This window comes from Vipera berus (assembly GCF_964194415.1).
Source record: "Vipera berus genome assembly, chromosome: 1".
Taxonomy (NCBI): Eukaryota; Metazoa; Chordata; class Lepidosauria; order Squamata; family Viperidae; genus Vipera; species Vipera berus.
Genome location: NC_138202.1, coordinates 180275881 through 180298950, shown reverse-complemented (window position 1 = coordinate 180298950; position 23070 = coordinate 180275881). Strand labels below are relative to the sequence as shown.

The 23070-nt window shown below is 39.4% G+C and overlaps 1 protein-coding gene across 7 annotated transcripts in view; it reads right to left on the bottom strand.

The window, feature by feature from the left end:
- Positions 1–15319, bottom strand: part of MAP2 (microtubule associated protein 2) — a 90199-nt gene extending 74880 nt beyond the window's left edge. For all 7 annotated transcript variants that reach the window (XM_081332366.1, XM_081332368.1, XM_081332370.1 and 4 more), the window contains exon 1: positions 15040–15319. In XM_081332366.1, coding sequence (XP_081188492.1) covers positions 15040–15301 — 262 coding nt within the window. In that variant the 5' untranslated portion in view covers positions 15302–15319. The remainder of the gene's footprint in view (positions 1–15039) is intronic.
- Between the last annotated feature and the right edge of the window lie 7751 nt (positions 15320–23070).

The window sequence follows — 23070 nt, the reverse complement described above, 5'->3', positions numbered from 1 at the left end:
CTTCTGACTATACTCATGGTCCACATTTATAAATATCAACAACATGTCTCTCAAATTTTAAATAACTTTAGAGAGCTGTTTAATCCATTGATTTTAATATCCTAAATGAATCCCAAATTATATAGGCATCATTAAAGAGCCAATTTTGAGCCCTCTTTGATAAGTGACTGTTTAAACAATAAAATTTTATGGTTCATGACACAGAAATGCTTAAGAAAATAAAAACCTGGCCAGACAAACCAAGAGCTAGATACTCAGGTGCAATGGTGTGAGTGTCAAAGCTGCTAACATCGGATGTTTTTGCATTGACAATAGATGGAAATGTAACCATCTTTCTTCCTTTCACTTTTAGAGTTGGATGATGCTGGGAGGGGGGATGTGAATGAGAGTCCAACTAGACATAACAACACTAAACATAGCGTGAGAATCAAGGTTGTTGAGCCCAGAGCTGATAAAGAATTGGCAGGCTGGAGAGATGGAGATGAAGTGGATAAGTGGGTGAGGATAAAGGAGGGAGATGAGTGGAAGGCTGCTGTTAACTGTCCCATGGGGAGCTATCAATTTAAAGTCATGCCGTTTGGTCTACAGGGGGCCCAGCTGTCTTCATGCAGCTGATTAATCAGGTTCTACATGACCATTTATACAAAGAAGTTCTGGTGTATCTTGACATCCTGATATACAGCGCAAATATGACTGACCACGTAAAACTAGTGAGAGAAGTGTTAAAGAAACTGTTGAATGCCAAACTTTATGTCAAATTATCAAAGTGTGAGTTTCACCAGACCCGATTAGATTATCTTGGCTACAGAATTTCCAGCAAGGGCATTGAAATGGACCCGACTAAAGTAAAAGCCATAATTGAATGGCAACCTCCAAAGACTCGCAAACAGCTCCAGAGCTTCCTAGGATTCGTCAACATCTACCATCAATTTATTTATTTATTTATTTATTTATTTATTTATTTATTTATTTATTTGATTTATATACCGCCCTTCTCCTGAAGGACTCAGGGCGGTGTACAGGGCATTAAAATAAGAATACATTAGTTAAATAATTTTAAAACCCAAATCCATCAGGCCAGGCCGGCTTGTTCGAATAGATAAGTTTTTAGATCACGCCGGAAGGAGCGGAGGTTGGGGGCCATCCGGAGTTCAGCTGGTAAGCGGTTCCAAAGGATTGGTGCACCCACCGAGAATGCTCTCCCCCTGGGGGTCACCAGCCGACATTCTCTGACCGGTGGTACCCTGAGGAGGCCCTCTCTGTGGGAACGTACAGGACGGAGGGACATTGACGCCGGCAGTAGGTGCTCCCGTAGGTAATCCGGACCCATGCCATGTAGGGCTTTGTATGTCATCACCAGCACCTTGAATTTCACTCGGAAGGCAACTGGAAGCCAGTGCAGCTCACGGAGCAGAGGTGTAATATGGGAGTATCGGGAGACCCCCAAAAGAACTCGTGCAGCTGCACTCTGTACCAGCTGAAGCTTCCGAGTGGTTCTCAAGGGCAGCCCCATGTAAAGAGCATTGCAGTAGTCTAAACGAGAGGTCACAAGTGCATGGGTGACTGTACGCAAGGCATCCAGGTCCAGATAGGGTCGCAACTGGCGCACCAGACGAACCTGGGCGAAGGCCCCTCTAGTCACAGCTCCTATATGATCTTCTAAGGAGAGCTGTGAATCTAAGAGGACACCCAGATTGCGAGTCTTATCTACGGGGGGTAATAACTTGCCCCCAATATTAAGAGATGGAATAATCTGAATTTCCTGACATGCCGGTATGTACAGCCATTCAGTCTTGTCCGGGTTGAGTTGAAGCCTGTTCCTCCCCATCCAGACCCGGACCGCTTCCAGGCAACGGGACATCACGTCGAGGGCATCACTGGTGTGGTTTGGGGTCGAGATGAAAAGCTTGGTGTCATCAGCATATTGATGATATCCCACTCCAAAACCACGGATGATCTCACCTAGCGGCTTCATATAGATGTTAAACAGGAGAGGTGAGAGGACCGACCCCTGAGGAACTCCATAAATGAGAGGTCTCGGGGTCGATCTCTGCCCATCCGCCAACACCCACTGTGAACGTTCCAGAAGGTAGGAGGAGAACCACTGAAGAACAGTGCCTCCCACTCCCAATCTCCTGAGACGCCGCAGTAAGATACCATGGTCGATGGTATCAAAAGCCGCAGAGGGGTCTAATAGGACCAGGACAGAGGAATAACCCCTGTCCCGAGCTCGCCAGAGATCATTCATCAGAGCGACCAATGCCGTCTCCGTGCTGTGTCCGGGCCTGAAACCCGATTGGTACGGGTCTAGATAATCAGTATCTTCAAGGAACATTTATCCCCTCCTTTGCTGAAATTGCTCTACTCCTTACAGAATTACTAAAAACAGGCAAAGGGGGAGGAAAGCCACAACCGGGCCAACCACTAGCATGCACTATGAACTATCAGACCACTTTTGAGAACTTAAAAAGACTATTTGCTGTTGAACCAGTCTTAAAGCATCCCTGCCCAGGGAAGCCCTTTGTAATTCAAGCTGATGCCAGCAACATGGCTATTGGAGCTGTACTACTATAAAAGAAGCTGAGTGAGACCCTACAACCCTGTGCCTACACCTCGAAAAAATTCACTGAGTGCGAGAGGAGGTGGGCTGTGTGGGAAAAGGAGGCTTTTGCGATCTGCTGGGCTCTATTAAACTGGAGACACTATCTAGAAGGGAGCAAAGTACCTTTCAAGGTATGGACTGCTCACAAAAATCTAGAAGCACTGAAAACTCCCCACAAATTGTACCCAAAACAAGTGTGATGGGCATGGTACTTTAACTGTTTTAACTTCACTCTAAAGTACATACCAGGAGGAAAAAACCTCTTAGCTGATGCTCTATCCAGACTGCTCCAGTACAAAAACTAGCATGAAGAGGTTAATGAGGCAATTATCTCCAATCCACAAACAGCTTCTCAACTCATGCCATGCAGAGTCCCTCCTTCAAGAGCCCCTAACCCTGATGACTCTGGGGCAAAGAAAATAAAATGAGAGCTCCTCACCAACCAATGGTTCAAGGACAATCAAACATCCCTAACATGCAGGGATGATTTGGCTTACAAGGGGGGAAAGCTATACTTACCAGAGACCATCCGCCTTAACGCTCTCCAACATGGCCATGACATAAAACAGGCTGGGCACTTTGGATATTTAAAAACACTACATCTCATCCGCCAGCAATTCTGGTGACTGGGATTGAAATGGGACATGGAAAACTATGTCCGGAGTTGTGCTGTATGTGCCACTATGAAAAGAATTCCAGGGAAACCCCCTGGGTTATTGCAACTAGTGGCAGACCCTTCCCAACCATGGGAAAAAAATGCTATGGGTTTTATAGTAGATCTACCTGAAAGTAGAGGAAACATAGTCATCTGGACTGTGATAGATCTGTTCTCAAAGCAGGCTCACTTCATTGCCTGCAAAGGGCTCCTGTCCACCCAACAACTGACCAAAATGTTCTTGAAACACATCTACCGGCTGCACTTAAATGAATAATTTCGGACAGGGAAGTGCAGCTAGGTTTGGAGAAGTTTACTTAAATTAATTGGGTCATCTCAAGGTCTATCATCTGCTTTTCATCCATCTACTATTGGGGCTGCTGAATCCGCGAACTCAATGGTGGAGCAATATCTCAGATGCTACGTTAGCTACCAACAAACAAACTGGACTGACCTCCCTTTCACAGAGGTGGCTTACAATAACTCTGTTCACAGAGGCACCGGCTTCACGCCTTTTAAAGTGGCCACAGGAAAAGAGTTCAGCCCGATACCTGAATAGCCCCAGGCACCCTCCCCAGACAATTGATCAACTGAGGGGGTGGGAAGAGATTAGGAAAACCATAAAAACTGCTTTTAAAAAGGCTTCCGAGACATATAAAAAGCAGGCAGATAAAAACGGGCTCCTCAAAGAACATTCCAAGTTGGGGAAAAGGTTTATCTGTCGACTAAATATTTATGGCTCAAATTACCTGGTAAAAAGGTAGGAGCGAAGTTCTTTCTCCATTGTAAAGATCATTAACTCGGTCACCTTGGAATTAAAACTCCCTAAGCTCTTAGGAAAAGTTCACCCTGCTTTCCACTGCAGCTTGTTGAAACCTTATCGGGGTTCCACTTTAAGACCTCCCCCTAAGAAGGCAACCAGACCCCTCATGGTGGCAGGGCAGATTCACTATGAATAAAATGTATTCTTGATTCTAGAATTTTTAAAGGGAAATTGCAGTACTTAGTACAATGGAAGGGATATTTGTTGTCTGAAGCCACCTGGGTAAAGTCTAGCAATATAAAAGCTGACAGACTCATTAATAGGTTCTATAAGAAACACCCTAATAAACCAAGAGGCAATCCCTAAATTTTACTTTTGTTTACATTACAGGACTTGTCCTTTTTGTAAGGGGGAGCGGATGTCAATGCTGCTAACCTCAGATGTTTTTGCATTGACAATAAATGGAAATGTAGCCATCTTTCTTCCTTTCACTTTTAGAGTTAGATGATGCTGGGAGGGGGGATGTGAATGAGAGTCCAACTAGACATAACAACACTAAACTTAGCATGGGAATCAAGATTGTTGAGCCCAGAGCTGATAAAGAATTGGCAGGCTGGAGAGTTGGAGATGAAGCCTGCGCTTCAAGCTAATTGGGGAATGTGATTTATGACTGTTAATTGGAGGAGGGAATTGTGCTTTGATACTATGTGTCCAGGGGAGGGGGATTCAGTTTTTGGCTTTGATTATGCAGTGCCGATGTTATGTTACTCAAATAAAAGATGTTTTAAGGTAAAAAAAAAGCCTCAAAGTTCTTTTGAAGAGTTTCACCTGTCAGAACCATGACAGTGAGACCAGGAAGGGGAATGTGTAGCAGCCAATCTCAAACTTTCCAGAGGATGCCATCTCTAATATTGCAGGTCTGAAGAGAGATTCTACATGAACTCAACCAAACATTAGGAATACATACATACATACATACAACAACAACAACTTTATTTATTGATTAGCCTTTGAGCCATATCAAAGTGCAAAGTTCCAGCAACAAACCGTCACCAAAACTTGATAAAAGCAATCCAAAATGGAATTTGATAAAATACAATTTAAAATGGAATTAAATAAGATACAATTTAAGATGAAATAGTAATAAAATACAAATTTAAGATATAGATAAAATATAACATTATATTTCGGAGTCGCCCTTACAATCTACCCCAATCAGTCCCACATATGCAGATCTTAACCGGATCATTTTGTTTAAATACTGTGCTACGTTAAATGTTATTTTCAAGTTCTGACTGGACATAAGATAAGTTATTTTGATATGGGGATCCCAATGGGTCATTCGTTTGGTATATAGACCAAGATACCTGTCTCTCACCCTCTTATACAGACAACAGTCAAATAGGATGTGAGCCAGGTCCTCTACCTCTGCCGCTCCGCAAATGCAGAGACGCTACATACATACATACATACATACATACATACATACATACATACATTTATTTAGCATATGGCATATCATATATGGATTAGCAATATATATTAACATTTCACCTAGATTAATAAAACTAATAAAATATTATGATGCAACTAATGGGGGCTGCCTGCTAAAGGAGGCTTGGTTATCCAAACAATATTCTGTCAATCGGCACATCGAATTATTGCCAGCCCATCAGATGCTGCATCAGCATGAGTCAACAGGCAAGAAGACAGAAAGGATGAACCAACAACCACCGCCTCCCTGCATGAACGAGAAAATAGAGGATGACAAGTTCTCATCAATTAACGTGTCATCACAGCGAAGGATGATGACAAGGCAGACCGGACCCAAAGACATGGGGGGAGGGCACCTGACCGGTGTAAATGGCGAGGCTGGCACCGGGGTGAGTGGCAGACTGTGACAGCAACAGCAAGTGTGAAAGGGTTAAACGAAGAGTGAGAGGATTGCTCGTGGCAGGATGAACGGGAGGGGTGAGTAGAGAGAGGCAGAGCGCCTGAAATCAAACAGATGCACTTGACGGAGACAGGACCGATGCAATTGATTGCAGGAGGGCGGAAGTAGAATAGACCTCCTACATGCTCATTAGCCAAACTACTGTCCTCATAGAGACTATAAAAATGTGCTTCCCAATCCTAGCTTATACTCTGACTTTTTAAAATTGTTGCGTCTTTTCCCAGGATCATATGGGAAAATAAATAAATAAATAAATATGGCAGTAGTAAGAGACAGACAAATGGTCCTAGAAAAAGTAATTTATGACCATTATGACCATTCGTTTAGCAACCATTTGAAATTACAACAGCACTGACTTAAAACTGATCCTCATCCTTGCAACTGTCGCAGTCCAGTTCCTGCAGTTATATGATTGCAATTTGGAGGCTTGTGCTTAAAATATTTAAATAAATAAATATTTCACTTCCAAAATATCATAAACATTACAGTATTTAACTTAGCTATAAATAAGCATGGACTTTGCATGCTTTCATTCTCAGACACTGACTGCTGTGCAACTAATGATGAACTGCTATTACCAAGTAAGTAAAAAATGGTTGTATTATGGATCCAGTTATGTATTATATTTTTTCATTATACTCTATATAGTTACTTTTTGCTTGCATAAAGAGCCTTAATCCATATACCGTAATAAGAGTGAGATACAGTTAAGAATTAATCCATGAATTAATGATCATCCCAGTTCTCTACATTGTAATTGAGGACTAGGCACTGTAATGTGGTCCGGACATTATCAAATATTTACTACTAAACATGTTCACTTTCAGAGAAAGTAAACCAATCATTGTACCAAGTCTTATATTCAGACGTCGTATTGGGTATTAAATATGTGTAAGTTTCCTGCAAATGTTAATAAGTGTTTTCTGACTCCTTTTGAATGGTGGTTACAAGTATGGATAAACTAAAACATTATTAATCTAACATACAGTTTTACAATATACTTAAAATATCAAGCGTGATAGTTACTTTTGCCTAAATAAGTTATTTCCTATTTATTGTTTTGTAAAATATCAACTGTAAAAGCATGGATCTTTAATATAAAATGTTCTCAATTAATCATCAAATACAAGCCTTTATTTTCTTAAACTAGAAATGCCAATTAAACCTAATCATATGGCAAATATTGCAGTGCTGCAGTAAAAATAGAATAAAGTATTGCCAAACACTAGATGTCTATGCATCTTCACAGATACAAAAAGTTAGAATGGATTTGTAAATGGGTATTTATTTACTTATTTATTTATTTATTTATTTGTAAGTAAGTAAGTAAATTAGAGCCACATTTCTGAATTCATCCAGCATTAAGCATTTTTTATATACCGTATCACTAACAATTGGTGCAAACAGCTTCACATTCTCAAATATCACAGTAGTGGAATATGAGATGAATGTTCCTAGAATGGACCAAACCTTTCAATTTCATTGTGGGAAAATTTCTCTTACTGTCTAACTGTCAAATAAAAAATTGCATTATTAGTAGCCACTGCATCTGGTATAAATATGTCAGAATCCAGCCCATGCTGTAGAACCCATTTATAGCTACATGTAGTCATTTCATTTGGCCAAAGAACATTTTCTTGCTGTCCTTGAATGTTGTCTTTATGAAGTACAAACTGTCTATTCAAGAATGTATAGAGAATAGTGAGAGGAATCTGAAAAGTACATAAAAATATATTTGGTTTAATTGCTACACTCCTCAAAACCCCAACAAAAACCTGATAAAGCATATCTAGCAAGAGAATTAAAGACCCTGTCCAGAAGATGGTGCTACTTAACTACTCCTCACTGTACACTCATGCTCCATTCTTCCATGAAGTAGAAGAATAATGCTGGGATTAATGCCATCAGACGTGGGCTACAAAATCCAGGCAACCATTAGATGACTTCAAAGAGATGCAGAAAACTCTTAAACTTTTATTGCCACCAATCATCATCATCTGTCATCAGCATTGTTATAACCTGGGTCTGGCAGCTCTGAGCTCCTGTTGAGAAGCCTCTTATTTACTGAAGATTTTTAGGGAATCAGTCCTAAAATGTTGTTATCATTCATAGAATATTATTTATATATATAAATGACAAATAGGCCACTTTTCCTCAAATCAGGGTGGTATTTAAAGAATAACCATCTTAAAACATAATAAAGGTCAGTGTCTTAAAAAAAATCAAGCCAAATTTACTAGATATTGGATGAAATACTAATGTCTTAAAAACTCTTCAAAATAAGTGCAGAGTAACTTTGAGTAGATGCAGTAATTTTATAGAGAAAAACAGTTAAAAACAGCTGAACTTAAATGGAGTATGGACTGAAATTGCAAGATGTAAAATATTTTATGTCTAATTGATCCCCAAAACATTATGATACTCAATTCAGTCTTGGTGTCAGAATCCATTTATATTTCATTTCTAACTCTCTTTCTGTGCAAACCCAAATCTTACCCACCCCCCCCTTGGATTCTGCCATTCCCAAGGAGGAAAGGAAATAAACGTGGAAGTTTATTGTCTCCATTTCCTCTCCTTAGATGTAACTTTTTGTTTATCTAGCCTGCCTGTTGCCCCTCACAATAAGATCGATGAGAGGCATTCTCTCTCTCTGATCTTACGAGCAACTAAGAAAGGGGGTGGGGGAATTCTGGTTTGTGTCTCTGGATGGAATGTGAAGGGGAGGGAGTAATTGTGCTGTGAATGGACTGATGGTTCTCCCTTTCCCTCGAGGGGCTTGCCACCTGAAACTTGACTGATCCGGAACTGACCAAATGAACTGAGGGGTGGGGTTTTGCTCGGGGTCACTTTAAAAGTATCCATCTGTGAGGAGATTTTTCAGATCCTGTCTATTATACCTTCTATCATCTATGTCTTAGTAAAAGTTCCTGCTTGGACAATCTTGTCTCCAAGAGTTTTTCTTTCTTAAGATGTGGATTGGAGTGGGTTCTGACACTTGGAGCTACATATATTCTCAATTCTTGATGCTCATTTTAAGGAAAGTACTAGTATTCTGCAATATTAAACCTGATTAGCTTGTCTATATATTACTTGACAGATACAGCTTTATTTTAAAATAAAATAATGCCCTCTCTTACACAGTCATTATCAATGTAATAGGGTAAGTTGGGCATGGTGGCTAGGAGTCAAATTTGCAAATGGTGGAACTTCAGAATCTTCAATATTTTGCAGACATTGTCAAGAGAGATGAACTGAAGAAAAATAATGAATCTGTGTTGATAGGTTAAGTTGAAATAACCATGCGCAATGAAATTGAGATTTCATTATATGGCATCATATATAAAGGAATGTTATTACTTAAACTTTTAAATGCAATGTGCCAATATACTTGAATGGAAATTAAATTAAACATCATCCAATGGATAATTTAAAAATTATTCCATTTCACTGGAAAGAATTTCAATATATTCATAAAGAAGTGTCTATTGCAGGACAAGTAAATAACCTCTCCCCGAATCAGGGAAAAATAAATCTGTCATTTCAATCATAAAGCATTTAAACACAAGAACGTTGGTTAAATTGTAAAAGAATATTGGAAGGTGAGAACAGCTCTGGAAAGTGGTGAACGAGTCTCGGAAGGGATCTTCCCTAGTTTTGGGAATGTAAAAGTGAAGGAAGAAAAGAGTGCTTTTAGACTTGCAGAACTGAAGTTAGCTCTTGGAGGAAGTGCAGAGAAGAAGCCAACTATGGTTTACAGGTAGTTCTCAATTTATAACCATTTGTTCAGTGACCATTTGAAGTTACAATTGCATTGAGAAAAGTGGCCTATGACCAGTTTTCACATTACAACTTTTGCAGCATCCCCATGGTCATAGGATTGAAATTGGGGCACTTGGCAAATGGCACATATTTTATGACAGCTGCACCGTCCCGAGATCAAGTGATCACCATTTGTAATCTTCCCAGCTGGTTTCTGACAATACGAGTCAATGGGAGAAGCCAGATTCTCTTAACAACCACATGATTCACTTGACAACTGCAGTGATTCATTTAACAACTCTGGCAAAAAGGTTGTAAAATGGAGCACAACTCACTTGTTTTGCTTAGCAACAGAAATTTTGGGCTCAATTGTGGTCATAAGTCGAGGACTACCTATACTAGCTTTAGATTTATTATAAGGTGGCATTAAAAGTGCCGCCTCTCCCCTGCCTTACTCTGACTCTCTGAAAAGGGCAGAAAGTAACAAAGGAGGTCCCTTCTGAGGTGCTTTCTCCACCTCCACCCCTCTTTCAGCCTCAGAATTCGTTTACTAGATCAGACTGTTCCCTTGGCCAGAGTCCCCAACCCCCAGGCACCAGCCCGTTACTGGGCCTTGAGCTGTTCGGAACCATGCCACCGAAGTGGTGGGCAAGCACACACGTCAATCCTCACTCACACAAGCAGTGGGTGAGTGTGTGCACGCGTGCTCCATTTGCATGGGCGATGGGGACGTGTGCCCACCGCTAATGCAAATGGAACTGTACACATGTTCTCACAGATGAAGCTGTGTGTGTGCGTGCTCATGCAAATGGAGCTGCGTACGCACGTGGTCATACGAATGGAGCTGAACACGTGCATGTGCTTGCCCACTGCTCATGCATAATCATCCACTCTCCACTCCCCACCAGTCCACAAAGGTGGAAGGATTGGGGAACTCTGGTCTCGGCCATAGTTTTTCCTCCTTTCTCCCAAGTCATTCCCACATACCATTACAATAGCCAACAAACTCAATTTCCCTTGCACTATCAAGGGCTTCTAAAGTGTGGGTTTTAATCAATCGATGTGGAGTCATAGTTGTTGAGGATGTATGTTATTGCTCTGAACTGTTATTGCTATTGAATTAAGACAACGTGCACTGTCCTAATCATGCTGTAGAACTCCAAAAGAACTACCTTTTTAAAAAAGTATACTTAATCACATGCTCAAAGTCCTATTACAAAATGTAATGCCCTGAAGACATACAATGGAATGTGTTAAGAAGAAAATACACATTTGCATGGATAGTCTTGGTAAAATGGCAGTTAAGAGGAACTCTAAACTCACCATATGACAGCAATTTCACAATGTCTTTATACACAGATCAATTCAAACATGTACCCATCATTATAAGAATAGTGCAGGCAGAAAATACCTATTATTACAAAACTGCAGCCACTTTAATAGTAATAAAACTACTCAACTACCTCAATCCAAAATACATCATCTACAGTTGTTTTCGTCTCCTGGTTTCAGCTGAAACTTCCTGACAAGTTACACTACGATTTATTCAGAGCTTGCTCTAATACAAAAAACTAAGATTACATTTTATTTCCAATTATAAAGAAAATGCACAATAATGTACAAAAAGTGTTCCCAGCAGTGGACATTTTATTAATTTTCAAATATACACTTAACTATTTCTGTATAAGGACTTTCCCCCCCCCCCAAATCTATTTCACATTATTTTAAACATAATTCTACACTGGTAACTATCCATTTACAAAATATTAATGTAAGAGTCTAGAGTTTTAAAATTATACAGTTACTCATATTTTTTATGTTTCAAAGATGAATTTACAGTGCTTAGTGCATGCAGTTTAAAAGGTGTATTCTGCTACAGAAAAACATCCCAAAATTATATCTTTTGTTCTGGATAACTTGTCTTCAAGGTGAAATTTTTTTAAAAAATTGAACACTAATGTATCTAAATAGATGGCGGAAAATATATACCGTATTTTCCGGCGTATAAGACGACTGGGCGTATAAGACGACCCCCAACTTTTGAGATGATTTTCATGGGTTAAAGTCTTATACGCCGGAAAATACAGGTAAGTAGGAAGTCAGGGCTGCTTCTCAATTAAGTGAAGGTGTCGCGGCCCACGGGCACGACATTCAGCGGGGCCCCTCTTTGCAGCACGGCGCACGGGCCTCGCCCGTCTCCCCATGGACGCGCCTTCCTCGCTACGGGAGCCACCCCCGCCATCCCCGCATGCCACTGACGCAGGCCCACCTCGATTTGTCGTGAGCCAGCCTTCTTCCACCTGTCGGCTGCATCTCCCGACCGCCCGGCAGCTGGCCAGCGCGTGCATGCGCAGGACACCTCTGCCGGGACTCACCCGATGCCGGCAGGCTCCGCGGCGTCCATACCCGGGACCGGGCCCGTCCGGGTCGCAGCGAGCCTGGACGCAACGTGGGAGGGGTCATTTGGCAGCGACAGTCTGGCTGAGCGGTGGCTTCAGAATGCGGTGATAGAGGCTGCGCCCGTTACACCTACTAGCCTGGCTGGGAACGCGTCGTCGTCAGAGCCCATGAAGGCTGAAGAGGGGTCCATGGACTGGAGCTGGGAGGGGGCCATGCACGGGTGGGTGATGGGCGTGGTGGGAGGAATGGCGGGCCGCAAGGAGTTGGTCCCGGGGTACAATGGAAGTTTACCTGGCGAGCGGAAGACGCCAGGAGGCAGGGGTGAGGCAGGAGGCATTGTCAGGGAAGGGTGGGGTGGAAAAAGGGGGTGGGCGGGTGTAGGCGTGTATGGGTGGGGTGGGCGGTTTATTTATGAGGAGGCCGTCTTTTGCCATTCTCGAGCGCTGGATTTGTCCGTTTCCACTAACGTCTCTGCTCCCGAGGATTTACTATTTTCCGGCGTATAAGGCGACTGGGCGTATAAGACGACCCCCAACTTTTGAGAAGATTTTCATGCTTTAAAAAGTCATCTTATACGCCAGAAAATACGGTATATATATATTTATATATATGTGTGTGTGTGTATGTATGTGTATGTGTATGTGTATATACGAAGGAATATAAGAAGGTATATAAGAAGGAAGCTGAAGCCACCAGCCTGAGGATGACGGATGGGATTCCGTCGAAACGTTGCTCCTACACCTTCAATTCTACGCGGGGAAAAACCCGAATGACCAGAGATCCACATACAAACACCCGCGAAAACCTCAGAAAACACACACACACACACACACACACACACACACACACATATATATATATATACATACACATATACATATATATATGTGTGTGTGTGTGTGTATACACACACACACACACACATATATATACACACATAGATACATATATATATATCCCACTGGTACTTATTAGAAAGACATGAATTTCTCATCACTTATATTTCCCAAGATGTCCTTTTTTTCTTCAGAAAATGTTCTTCCTGATAGTTAAAGCATTCCATCCTGCTGGGATGTACTGCATCAAGCACTGCTTCTTGAGGTTTATATCTTAATACATGAAATACCAGATCAAATATAGTTTAGTTTTTTTAAAAAAATTGACCAAATTTATGTCGAGGTTGGGTTTTTGTTTTTGCTTTTGGATTTGTAATGGCAACTAAGCTTATTGGTTGTCTTTGTGCATCATTAACAACAATAAGGAAGCAAATGGAAAGCAATCAAATTGCTTGAATCTGTGTAATTGCCAAGACACCTAAAGGCAAGAAAATCCTTCTGCTGTAATTATTAACAACATTTTGCCATGGAATGAATAATTTCACTGACTTTCTATGATGGGAATACAGTATTTCAAAGAGAAACCTATTCAGGGAAGCCTGATTGCCTTTACAAGTGCAATTAGGGATGTTCATCAGTAGGATGGGTTGTGGAAATCAAAAATGGTAATAAAAAAAACCCATGGACATCTCTGAGTACAATATAACATTTTTTTGTTTCAGAATGGCAAACTTCCTGAGTGATTGAACCCAAACCAAACAATTAACCTGAGTTTATTACCGTATTTTCCGGCATATAAGACGACTTTTTAACCCATGAAAATCATCTCAAAAGTTGGGGGGTCGTCTTATACGCCCAGTCGTCTTATACGCCGGAAAATATGGTATCTATCTCCTGAGCCTGCATCCCAAACAATATGAGACATACCCCTCCATTAAAACATGTTCACATTTGCTAAAACTAAAGACAGCATGCAGCAGGCAAGGGACTGTCATGACAATATGTTCTCCAGATCTGTTTATTTTCTATTCATAGAGCTGTGTTATGGGAAGCTGGAAGGCACTGAAATGGTATCTGCCTCTGCAGAAGGAGGGCATCTATGCCAGGATCACAGCCTGTTGCATTAATAGACCAAGATTTGCTATACTTTACTGATAAAAGTGGCACTGTTTCATACAGAATGTATGTAAGGCTTCAATCTGGAACTACTAAAAGAAAATCAGACCTTATTGCCATTAACATAAAATAGCTGCTTAAGCTTTAATCAAAGCAAGTGTCAGCCCTGCAAGGTGGACAGACAAAGGAAGGACTACTTTTATTTTAATATCAACAGTACCTGTAGTAGACTCTTGCATGTCTGAATGTGGTTCCCCCCTACCTCACGTTATTTTCCTGTGACCTAGGAGGGCCTGAAACATTTATTCAAATTAATTTATTGACTTGAATTGAACATCTCTTATCCAGCCACTGCTTTGGTAATGGCTCTTTGTTCCGACCTTCAGCGTCATTCCCTATACTCCCTACAGCAGGCCATGTATTCATCAATTAAACTTCAGTTAATTCCATTATAAATTATAAATGCAACAAAAATGTGTGTGACATTGCTAGTTGCATTTAGTGTTATGACTATAATGACACACTAGCATCCCTTTCTTTTCTGCTGTAAAAACAATTTTGCAAGTAGCAGAGAATTCATTTTTTTAAAGTCTGCCATTGATTTCACTCAGAAAACTAGATTTGGGGGAAGAAGCATAACTTTGTTACACTAAATTAGACATTGACTCTATCCAGCAACTAGACTTCAGCCCAATGTTTCTGCTCTTGCTAGCAAGGCCTTGTTAATATCTTCTCTTTTTTTGTGCAGTGCATTCTTCCTACTTTCAGAACTGGATCCCAATTCAAATACCCTGCACAGGTGTTTTTTAACAACATAACTATGTTACCTGGGGAAGCCTAAACTGATTCAGGTTAATAGGATACTATTGCCTAGAAAAATATTCTCTGCAATGCTCTCTCCCTTAAAAGCAAGGATTTCAAGAACAAAAGAAGAGTAGTCTTTTGACAATTTACCTGCAGTGTCTTTCTCTCCCGTAGTTAGTTCTCCGTTGATTCCATTCTCTTTGGTTCTGGAATATGAGCTCTGTGGTCCATGCGCACCATATTCTCCAGCTTCATCCTCTTTGTATGGAAACCCATTAGAACTTCTGACCAGTCCTTCCCCTGTGCCACTTTGCTCCTTCATCTCTGCAGAATGTGGATGTGAAGAAGCTTCTGCTATCTGACCTGAGGTCCAGTGCGGTGCCTTAGCTTCATCTTTCCTATCGTCTGCCATACTTCTTGTCCTTTATATTTTTTTCTTCTAATAAGAAGGGAAAGAGAAACCACTAGTAAACTGAAACATGCTGCACATATTCTTTCCCTCCCAATGATAAAATTGAAATATGGCTGGATATGGAAATGAGTAAGAAAGCACCATCTTTGGGATATGAAGGAAAGAAAAATACATTGAAAGTTTTGTACTTGACTTCAATATATTAACATGCACAGCAATTAGTTTTTCAATAAAAAGAATTAATTAATAATCAATCAGCTACATTTATGGAAGGCTAAGTTCATTTTAGCCTCACTGTATAGTGGGCTGCACATGAAGAATAATTGCTCCAATATCACTCATTGATATGACCAATTTGTAAGTAAATGCAAGTCTTCCCAGTCTAAGCCTTCAGCCATCAGCACTCAAATCCATGGCATATCATTAATATTATATTACGGTCGTGTTACTAAATGCCTGTAGATGGTTGAATGACCAAACTCCTGGGCTTGGTTATTATTTCTTCTTTTTTTCCAAACTGTAGGATGGGTTCAACATTATATAGATAATGTAGGACGGAGTTCCAGTCTCTGAACCATTGAGTTCTGTGAACCTAAAACATAGCATGGCCAAAGAATAAAGGAGCAATGCTACTTCCTCCATGTACGCTGGAGTGTTACTTCTCACCAGGTGAGACTCTGATTTCTAAACTCCAAATTCCTCATTGGAAGCAACTCAGAAGGTGTTGCCAGTGCTGAATGGGGAAAGGAAAGAGGGAATCCATGGTCATCAGACTGTTATACACATACAGCCTACAAATAAATAAATAAGAATACTAATTCTAGCTTCAATCCAATATGGCCCTAATCCAATAGCCCAGGTCTTTAGATTTTTGAAGTTGGTTTCATTTACCTCCATTTGTAATACTGCAAGGAAGCAGTTAGAAGTTGTTATAAGTTGAAAGATTCTTCCCGTGTTATCTTGACATACATGTGGAAAAATATAATTTATTATATTTTACAGCTAAGGGACTTTTTGAAAGGCCTAAATGCCCACTACTATTGCTGTTAATCTTAGGAAGACTAAGTTGCACTGATGTAGTTGCACTGAGTCAGCCGCTTAGCATTTAGATGGGATGATTACAGTCTTTGGGGCAATAGAAAGTTGCTGTAGTGGGAATTCAGGAATATTTTGGTTTATTTAGGCCAACGGATCTCAAATGATTTACATTTTTCTGCTTACAAAATGCAATTACTAGAACACAAACACAATGCCTTACATTGAATCATCAAAGGTCCAACTTAACCAGTATTGTTTCTTTTCTCTGGCAGCTATCCCAAACTGCAGAAATTAAATCTTTTCTTACTCCGTTCCAAGAACCTTTTTTTTAAAGCTGAAGGTAATAGTAATACAGGTCCTTCAGCATGCAAAGCATGTGCACCGCCATGCAGTTACAGTCTCTCTATGATAGTGATACAATGTGATACAGTGCTAGAGTCCTACATTAAAAATAACCCTATACAATTATGGACTAAGATGTTCAGGAGCAATAGAGAGTGGGGCTTTTGTACAATTAGTGCAAAAGAGTGAACTTTGCCAGATGAAACTTACTGCAATACCATCATTCAAGAAGTGAAATAAAAATCCCTGCTCATAGTGTTATGGATGGTGAGCTATTATCATCATCACAATTTGTCTCTGTGTTGCTTTTTGTAGGGGAATGACTGGCAGAGCCAGGGATAGGGGAGAAAAGAGGGATCAGCCTAGAATCACTACATAGCCACACATGAACTGTTCGCGCACACACATCCTACACACACTTGACTGCCATTGACCCTTACTTAACTCTAACCAGATGCTGAACTTTAGTTGAGAAGGATCCTATGCAGCCGCTTATAGCAATAAATCAGTTAAACTGAACCTTCGCATGCAGACCTGGTCTTTTGTTGCAGATACTTTTTGATGTAAACTGACCCAAAGCAGCCCATATTATTGAAAGAAAGCTTGCGAAATGCCAAGCCTACCAAATAAAATATAAGTACTGCAACTATGTGAATTTTAATGATTGTACAATGCTAAGCAATATTAAATGTATATAGTCCTAACAAAAATCCAGAAATACAATTTAATCAGCAAAACTGATGCTTTTCATCCAATTAAGTGGTGGTCCAGCAGCAAGGCTTAAGATTTGCTCAGTGGGAGGTAACTAAATACCTAAAGAAAAAGGCCAATTACTGTATTTAGCCTAGATATAGACTAGCTAGAGAGAGGAGGAAAGATCACACCATCTCCTTGCAGCAAGGTAGAAAAAAATAGAGCAGAAAAGTAGAAAAAAACAGAAATACAGAAATTCATATATTAAAAACATATGAAACTTCTTTATATACAGCCCTATGACCATCCTGGTTCCTCCTGTATGTCTCAAGCAATCTTTTTTGGTTTCATCAGGTTTTTTTCAAATGGAGTTACAGTCATTGATATATGGATCTTGACAATGCACATAGAACCACTAACGCTAAAAATGGGTAAAGGTGAATTTGTTTAATCACAAATTCTTTTTATAAATTTATATATACCAAATGCTTCTCCCAGAAGAAGGAAGCTGAAGCCACCAGCCTGAAGATGACGGATGGGATTTCGTCGAAACGTTGCTCTTACACCTTCAATTCTACGTGGGGAAAAACCCGAATGACCAAAGATCCATATATATACTGTTTCTGATATGCTATCGTATCTTCAGAAGAAGATGGAAGGCTTTAGTAAGTAAAAATAAATAAGAAAGTAAGAACTTGAGGGAAGTCTCGTTCTGCCCAACATGCTGAAGTCATATGCTATAAAAATAATGGTCTGAATATGCAGATTCCCTTCAGTAGACTTTATCTTAAAGCACAATCTGATGTATTATGCATAGGGGTTTTTTTCCCACCATGTAGCAAACTACTGTGAGTGAAACCCTAAGTTCATGACACGAATGTAAGAAGTGCTCAGTAGTTCCAAAAGCTCATTGCCCTGTATTCCAAGCAGCACTAGATGGACAAACTTGCAGGGAAACATAGACTTCAAAAATCATTATGTTAAGAATGTCATATTATGGAACAGATATAAACTCAGATTGTGCCTAAAGGTAGTTTTACTGGCCTCAGCACAAAAAGCACTTTATGGAACAGAAACAGCAAGCAAAGAAAAATATTTAGACTTACTAATATCAAGATTTGCTAAATGGAGAAATGAAAGCAAGAGAACAATTGGATGTAGAGGGATTAATTTTTCAATGGTTTTCTTATGCACAGATAAAAGACTTCCAAGTATAGAATAACATGTAACAGAATTTAAAATGGAATTATATACCAATGATGAACATACTTGCTAAATGTATAAACTTCTGTTAAGATGGAAAATAGAAGAACAAATTTAAAGAGTATACAATAAATGAGTTAAGACATCCCCTGACTCATTAGATCATCCTTTCAGAAATGATTTTTACTTAAACAGAGAAACAAAATGACTGCACCCCTGCTCCCCATCCTGACCTGTCCCCAAGGGGAGCCTGTGTATGGATGCTGTCTGGGTCAAGTAAGGTCCATACCCTCCTAGACAGGAATTCAGTTGCAGTTGCTTCCTCAGTATTCAGTACTCCTACTATAAAGACTACGTTTATCGCAAGCAAATTAGCAGCCCATTAGGACGTTAATCAAATTTGGCATCCTAGAACTCTCAGGATATTAAAAGATGCATTTTCTACCATGTTTCCAATATTTCTCTCTAGCCAGTCCAAAATTCCTTTATGTTTCTCATCCTACTCTCAGAAGCAATAGAATATTTGTGTCTGAACAAGGGTCTCAACCAAGAAACAATCTATCTCCCCAGTGCCCTGACATCTCTCCAAAGTGTTTGGATACTGATCTATACTATTATTGTTTCTATTAGAAAGCAGTAACTGAAACAGAATGATGGTTTTGTGGTTTGTATGTTTTGTGGTTTTTCTATTAATCTTCTCTGTGCTGGTATTAATTTCAATACTATTATACATTTTAAATTGATTGTATTACATGCTGCCCCCCCCCCCCGGGAACAGACTGCAATTTTGTTTCAACATCTGAAACAAGTATTCAGTAAAGTTTGTTATACAAAAATTCTATTGCAGAATGGAAATCTGATTTAAATTTTTTAAATTTTTTATGTGTGGATAGATCAGGGTTAGGCATTTGCAACTTCAACCAGCATAGCCAGACATGAGGGTAGCTGAGAATGATAGATTCATAACATTTGGAACGCAATACGTTTTCCAAACTTCCTGTCACAGTAATGAGGTCAGTGAATGGTTGGTTATGTCATTTCTTAATTATTGCAAGTCAAATTAAGGAACTGGTGGATTTCCCCAGTTTGGTTCTCCTACACCCAGAGTCACCTCCTGGCAAGAAAAAAACCACACCAATAATCTCTAACACTATTGGGCAGTGTAGGCTGGGTTTAGAAGGGTGCTTACAATGGTAGGTTTACCTATCTGTCAAGTTCCCTGACAGGAGGCAGAAGCTAAGAGGAGAGCTGAGCTAGTCCTATAGCTCAGGGGTCCCCAACCTTGGCAACTTTAAGACCTGTGGACTTTAACTCCCAGAATTCCCAACAAGCCATGCTGGCTAGGGAATTCTGGGAGTTGAAGTCCACAGGTCTTAAAGTTGCAGGACCCCTGCTATAACTAGTCCTATACTGTCCTTATGAAAGAGACCTAAACCCATAAACCCAGAAGAGAGTACTTCAAGTCAATGTTATGGTGGTGGTGCCTTGCAGGTTCCTTCAGGGCTCTACACTCTCTCTGCCCTTATTTAACATCTATATGCAGCCTCTGGGTGAAGTAATCTATTGGTATACATGCTTGAATCCATTGGAGTTGGATAGCTATAATAAATTTAAATATTTCTATTCTTTCATTACCCTATTGATATTTTTTTCTGTCCCAAATTATCTTATATTGTATTTTTAATTTTGTGTGTTCATGTTTCTACAAACTGTAAGTCATCCAGAATCTCTTGGCAATTTGGATCTCCATGTAAATTTACTAAATAAAGACAACAAGGGTAACCTTCACTGGCTACAAAGAAATTTTTTTAAAAAAGAGTAGCTCCAGCCTAGCAAAGAGGGAAAGGGTGATAATACCAAGCAGCTCAAAGTGATGGTAGAAAATGATTAAATAGCTGGTTCTGGAACAGTGTCATAGATGCTTTGAGAGCAAAGGAACAGAAAGAATCGCATCCAGCCTTGTAGTCAAGAGTGATTGTTGGGAGTAGGAAGGAAGATGATTAATCATTCTATTGAAGATGGACAAAAAGGTGATCAGGAGCAATTGCATAAAACTCCTATTTATTGTGCACAAAATAATCTAAGTATGTGTTGTGCAAGATTATATAGATAAATATTAAAATTTGTTGTGCTGGAATCAAGACTGTCACTTCTATTCATTTACCTTATTGAACAGACATAGTTCCTTTCCCAGATTTACTAATTCACTTAATTCCTTGAAAGCCACGCAGTTCTATTTATGTGCATTATGTGTTAAACTAAAAAAAAGGAAGTGCACAAAACCTAAGTAAAGGGTATTATTATGGAAGGAAAGTAGTATTTTACTTAATCTATGCAGTAAAGGGTGTCCAATATTAACTGTGTGTGTAAAAATGAACATAAATACAAAGGTTTGCATCCACATATAAACAACAAGTATCATTAAGGCTGCTAACCAGTTCATATTTATAGTTAAACCTCCAAAAATAAAGTAATTAACCTCACAATTGCACAGACAATTAATTTTCTTTCCAAAGTTTTCAGAACTGGTTTGCTATTGTCTCCTTCCTAGGGTCAAGATGAAGGGAGTGGCCCAAGATCACCAGCTGGCTTTGTGCCTAAGGCAGGATTAGAACTCATGGTCTCTGGTTGCTAGTCTGATGTTAACCACTTGAAACCAATTGGTTCTTCTTCTCAGAAGAAGTCCTGATTATGTTCTCATTTAACATATGTTAGCATAAGTTAGAATAAGCAGTGTTGTCACAAATTTGTGCTGTTTAAGTACAGATCCTGGATCTTTCTTGTTTTCTAGCATCATGGGGGTTGTGTGCAGCCCTGAGTACATTTTTCATGAAAAGCAAGCAATGCCTATACATATATGGGCAGGTTTTCCCTACCACTCTCTCTTTGATTAGCAACCTCGTCTTTTAGTCTGTGTTAATTTATTCAAGCTTATTTAGAGCTCTTACCTTGTTGAACTGACATTTATTTCTGTTCCTTGAAGGAACTCTGTGGGGCAGGTTTGAATTATTATTCCCACAAGTGTATGTAATAATGATTTAATTATTATTCCCCGCACTCGCAGGACCATCTGTCTAGCAAGATTCAACCCATTCTGGATGTCTTTCCAAGGAAACAATGCTGAGAGTCTCCACCCCAGGCAATGTGGGAGATCTGGGGGCAGCTGCAGAGCAGGAAGTATATATTACCAATTTAAAATAGCTTTTTAAAATTAAAACTATTGATTTTAAAATTTAAAAAGTTATTTTAGCCTGGAAATAGAATAATACAATTTTGACTCATCCTATTATTGGGTAACCTTAAATAAATGAAAAGGACTATCTCCTGAACCACTTAAGTTGATTCATAATTAATTGGAAGTTTCTTAACCTGGTCACTTCTATAGTGGTGAGAAAAGCTTCAGTTCAGGGAGAAAAAAAACTGTTATTGATGTATTATACTGACCAGATGAAAATTCCTAATTGACAGAAACAGAACTTCCTTCCAAAGAGCTAACCAGAAATTATATCCTCAGATTATAAAATGTGAGATAAGGTATCAATATCTGGGTACATTTAGATGATAAACATATATAACATTGATAGTATATTATAAAATACAATGTTCTATATAATCGATTTTTAAATAATAAAACTTACACTAAGAATTACATTTTTTTATTTTCTGAAATGAGTAAGCTATGTAGGACTCTCTACATCAGGAGTCCCCAACCCACAGTCCATGGACCAGTACCGGGCCACAGCATGCCAGCAACCAGTCTGCACAAACAAGCAAAGCCCCATCCGTGTGATGCAGGCAGCACACAAAACCACACACACTCCAGTCCACCGAAAAACCTCTCTCCAAGGAACCGGTCCCTGGTGCCCAAAAGGTTGGAGACTTCTGCTCTAAATGTAAATATATCCCAGAAAAACTAGCCAGAGTGGTCAAGAGTCAAGGCTATTCTGAGTTGTTCAGAATTACCCCCAAAACTCCCAACTTAGGTTAAAACAGCCCTAAAATGTTAGCAAAATGACTGTGTCAATAGGAAATACATTATGCTTTAATTTCTAAAATCACAATTCATCCCAATAAAATTCCAAAATCTGAGTGGTACTGGGAGTTTTCATTTGTTTATTCTTTGTCACTGACATTCTCTATCTCTGTTAAACTAACATTTCCTTTAACATCCTAATCCTTTTCCTATTTTTCAAATATCATGTATTAACTTTTAAAAGGATATCTAAAAGCTAATTGGCAAGTTTCTCATCATCATCATCATCATCATCATCATCATCATCATTATTATTATTATTATTATTATTATTATTATTATTATTATTATTATTATTATTATATCTTTATTATTATGCACAGATATACATATATAACTAAGTTGCCAATGCAAAGTAACATAGAAACTTAAAATTAAGTTGAGGAACAATGAGAAAAAAATGTGTCTGGAAACTTGCATTAGAAACAGAAAAAAACAGAATCAAAAATTTACCAGATTC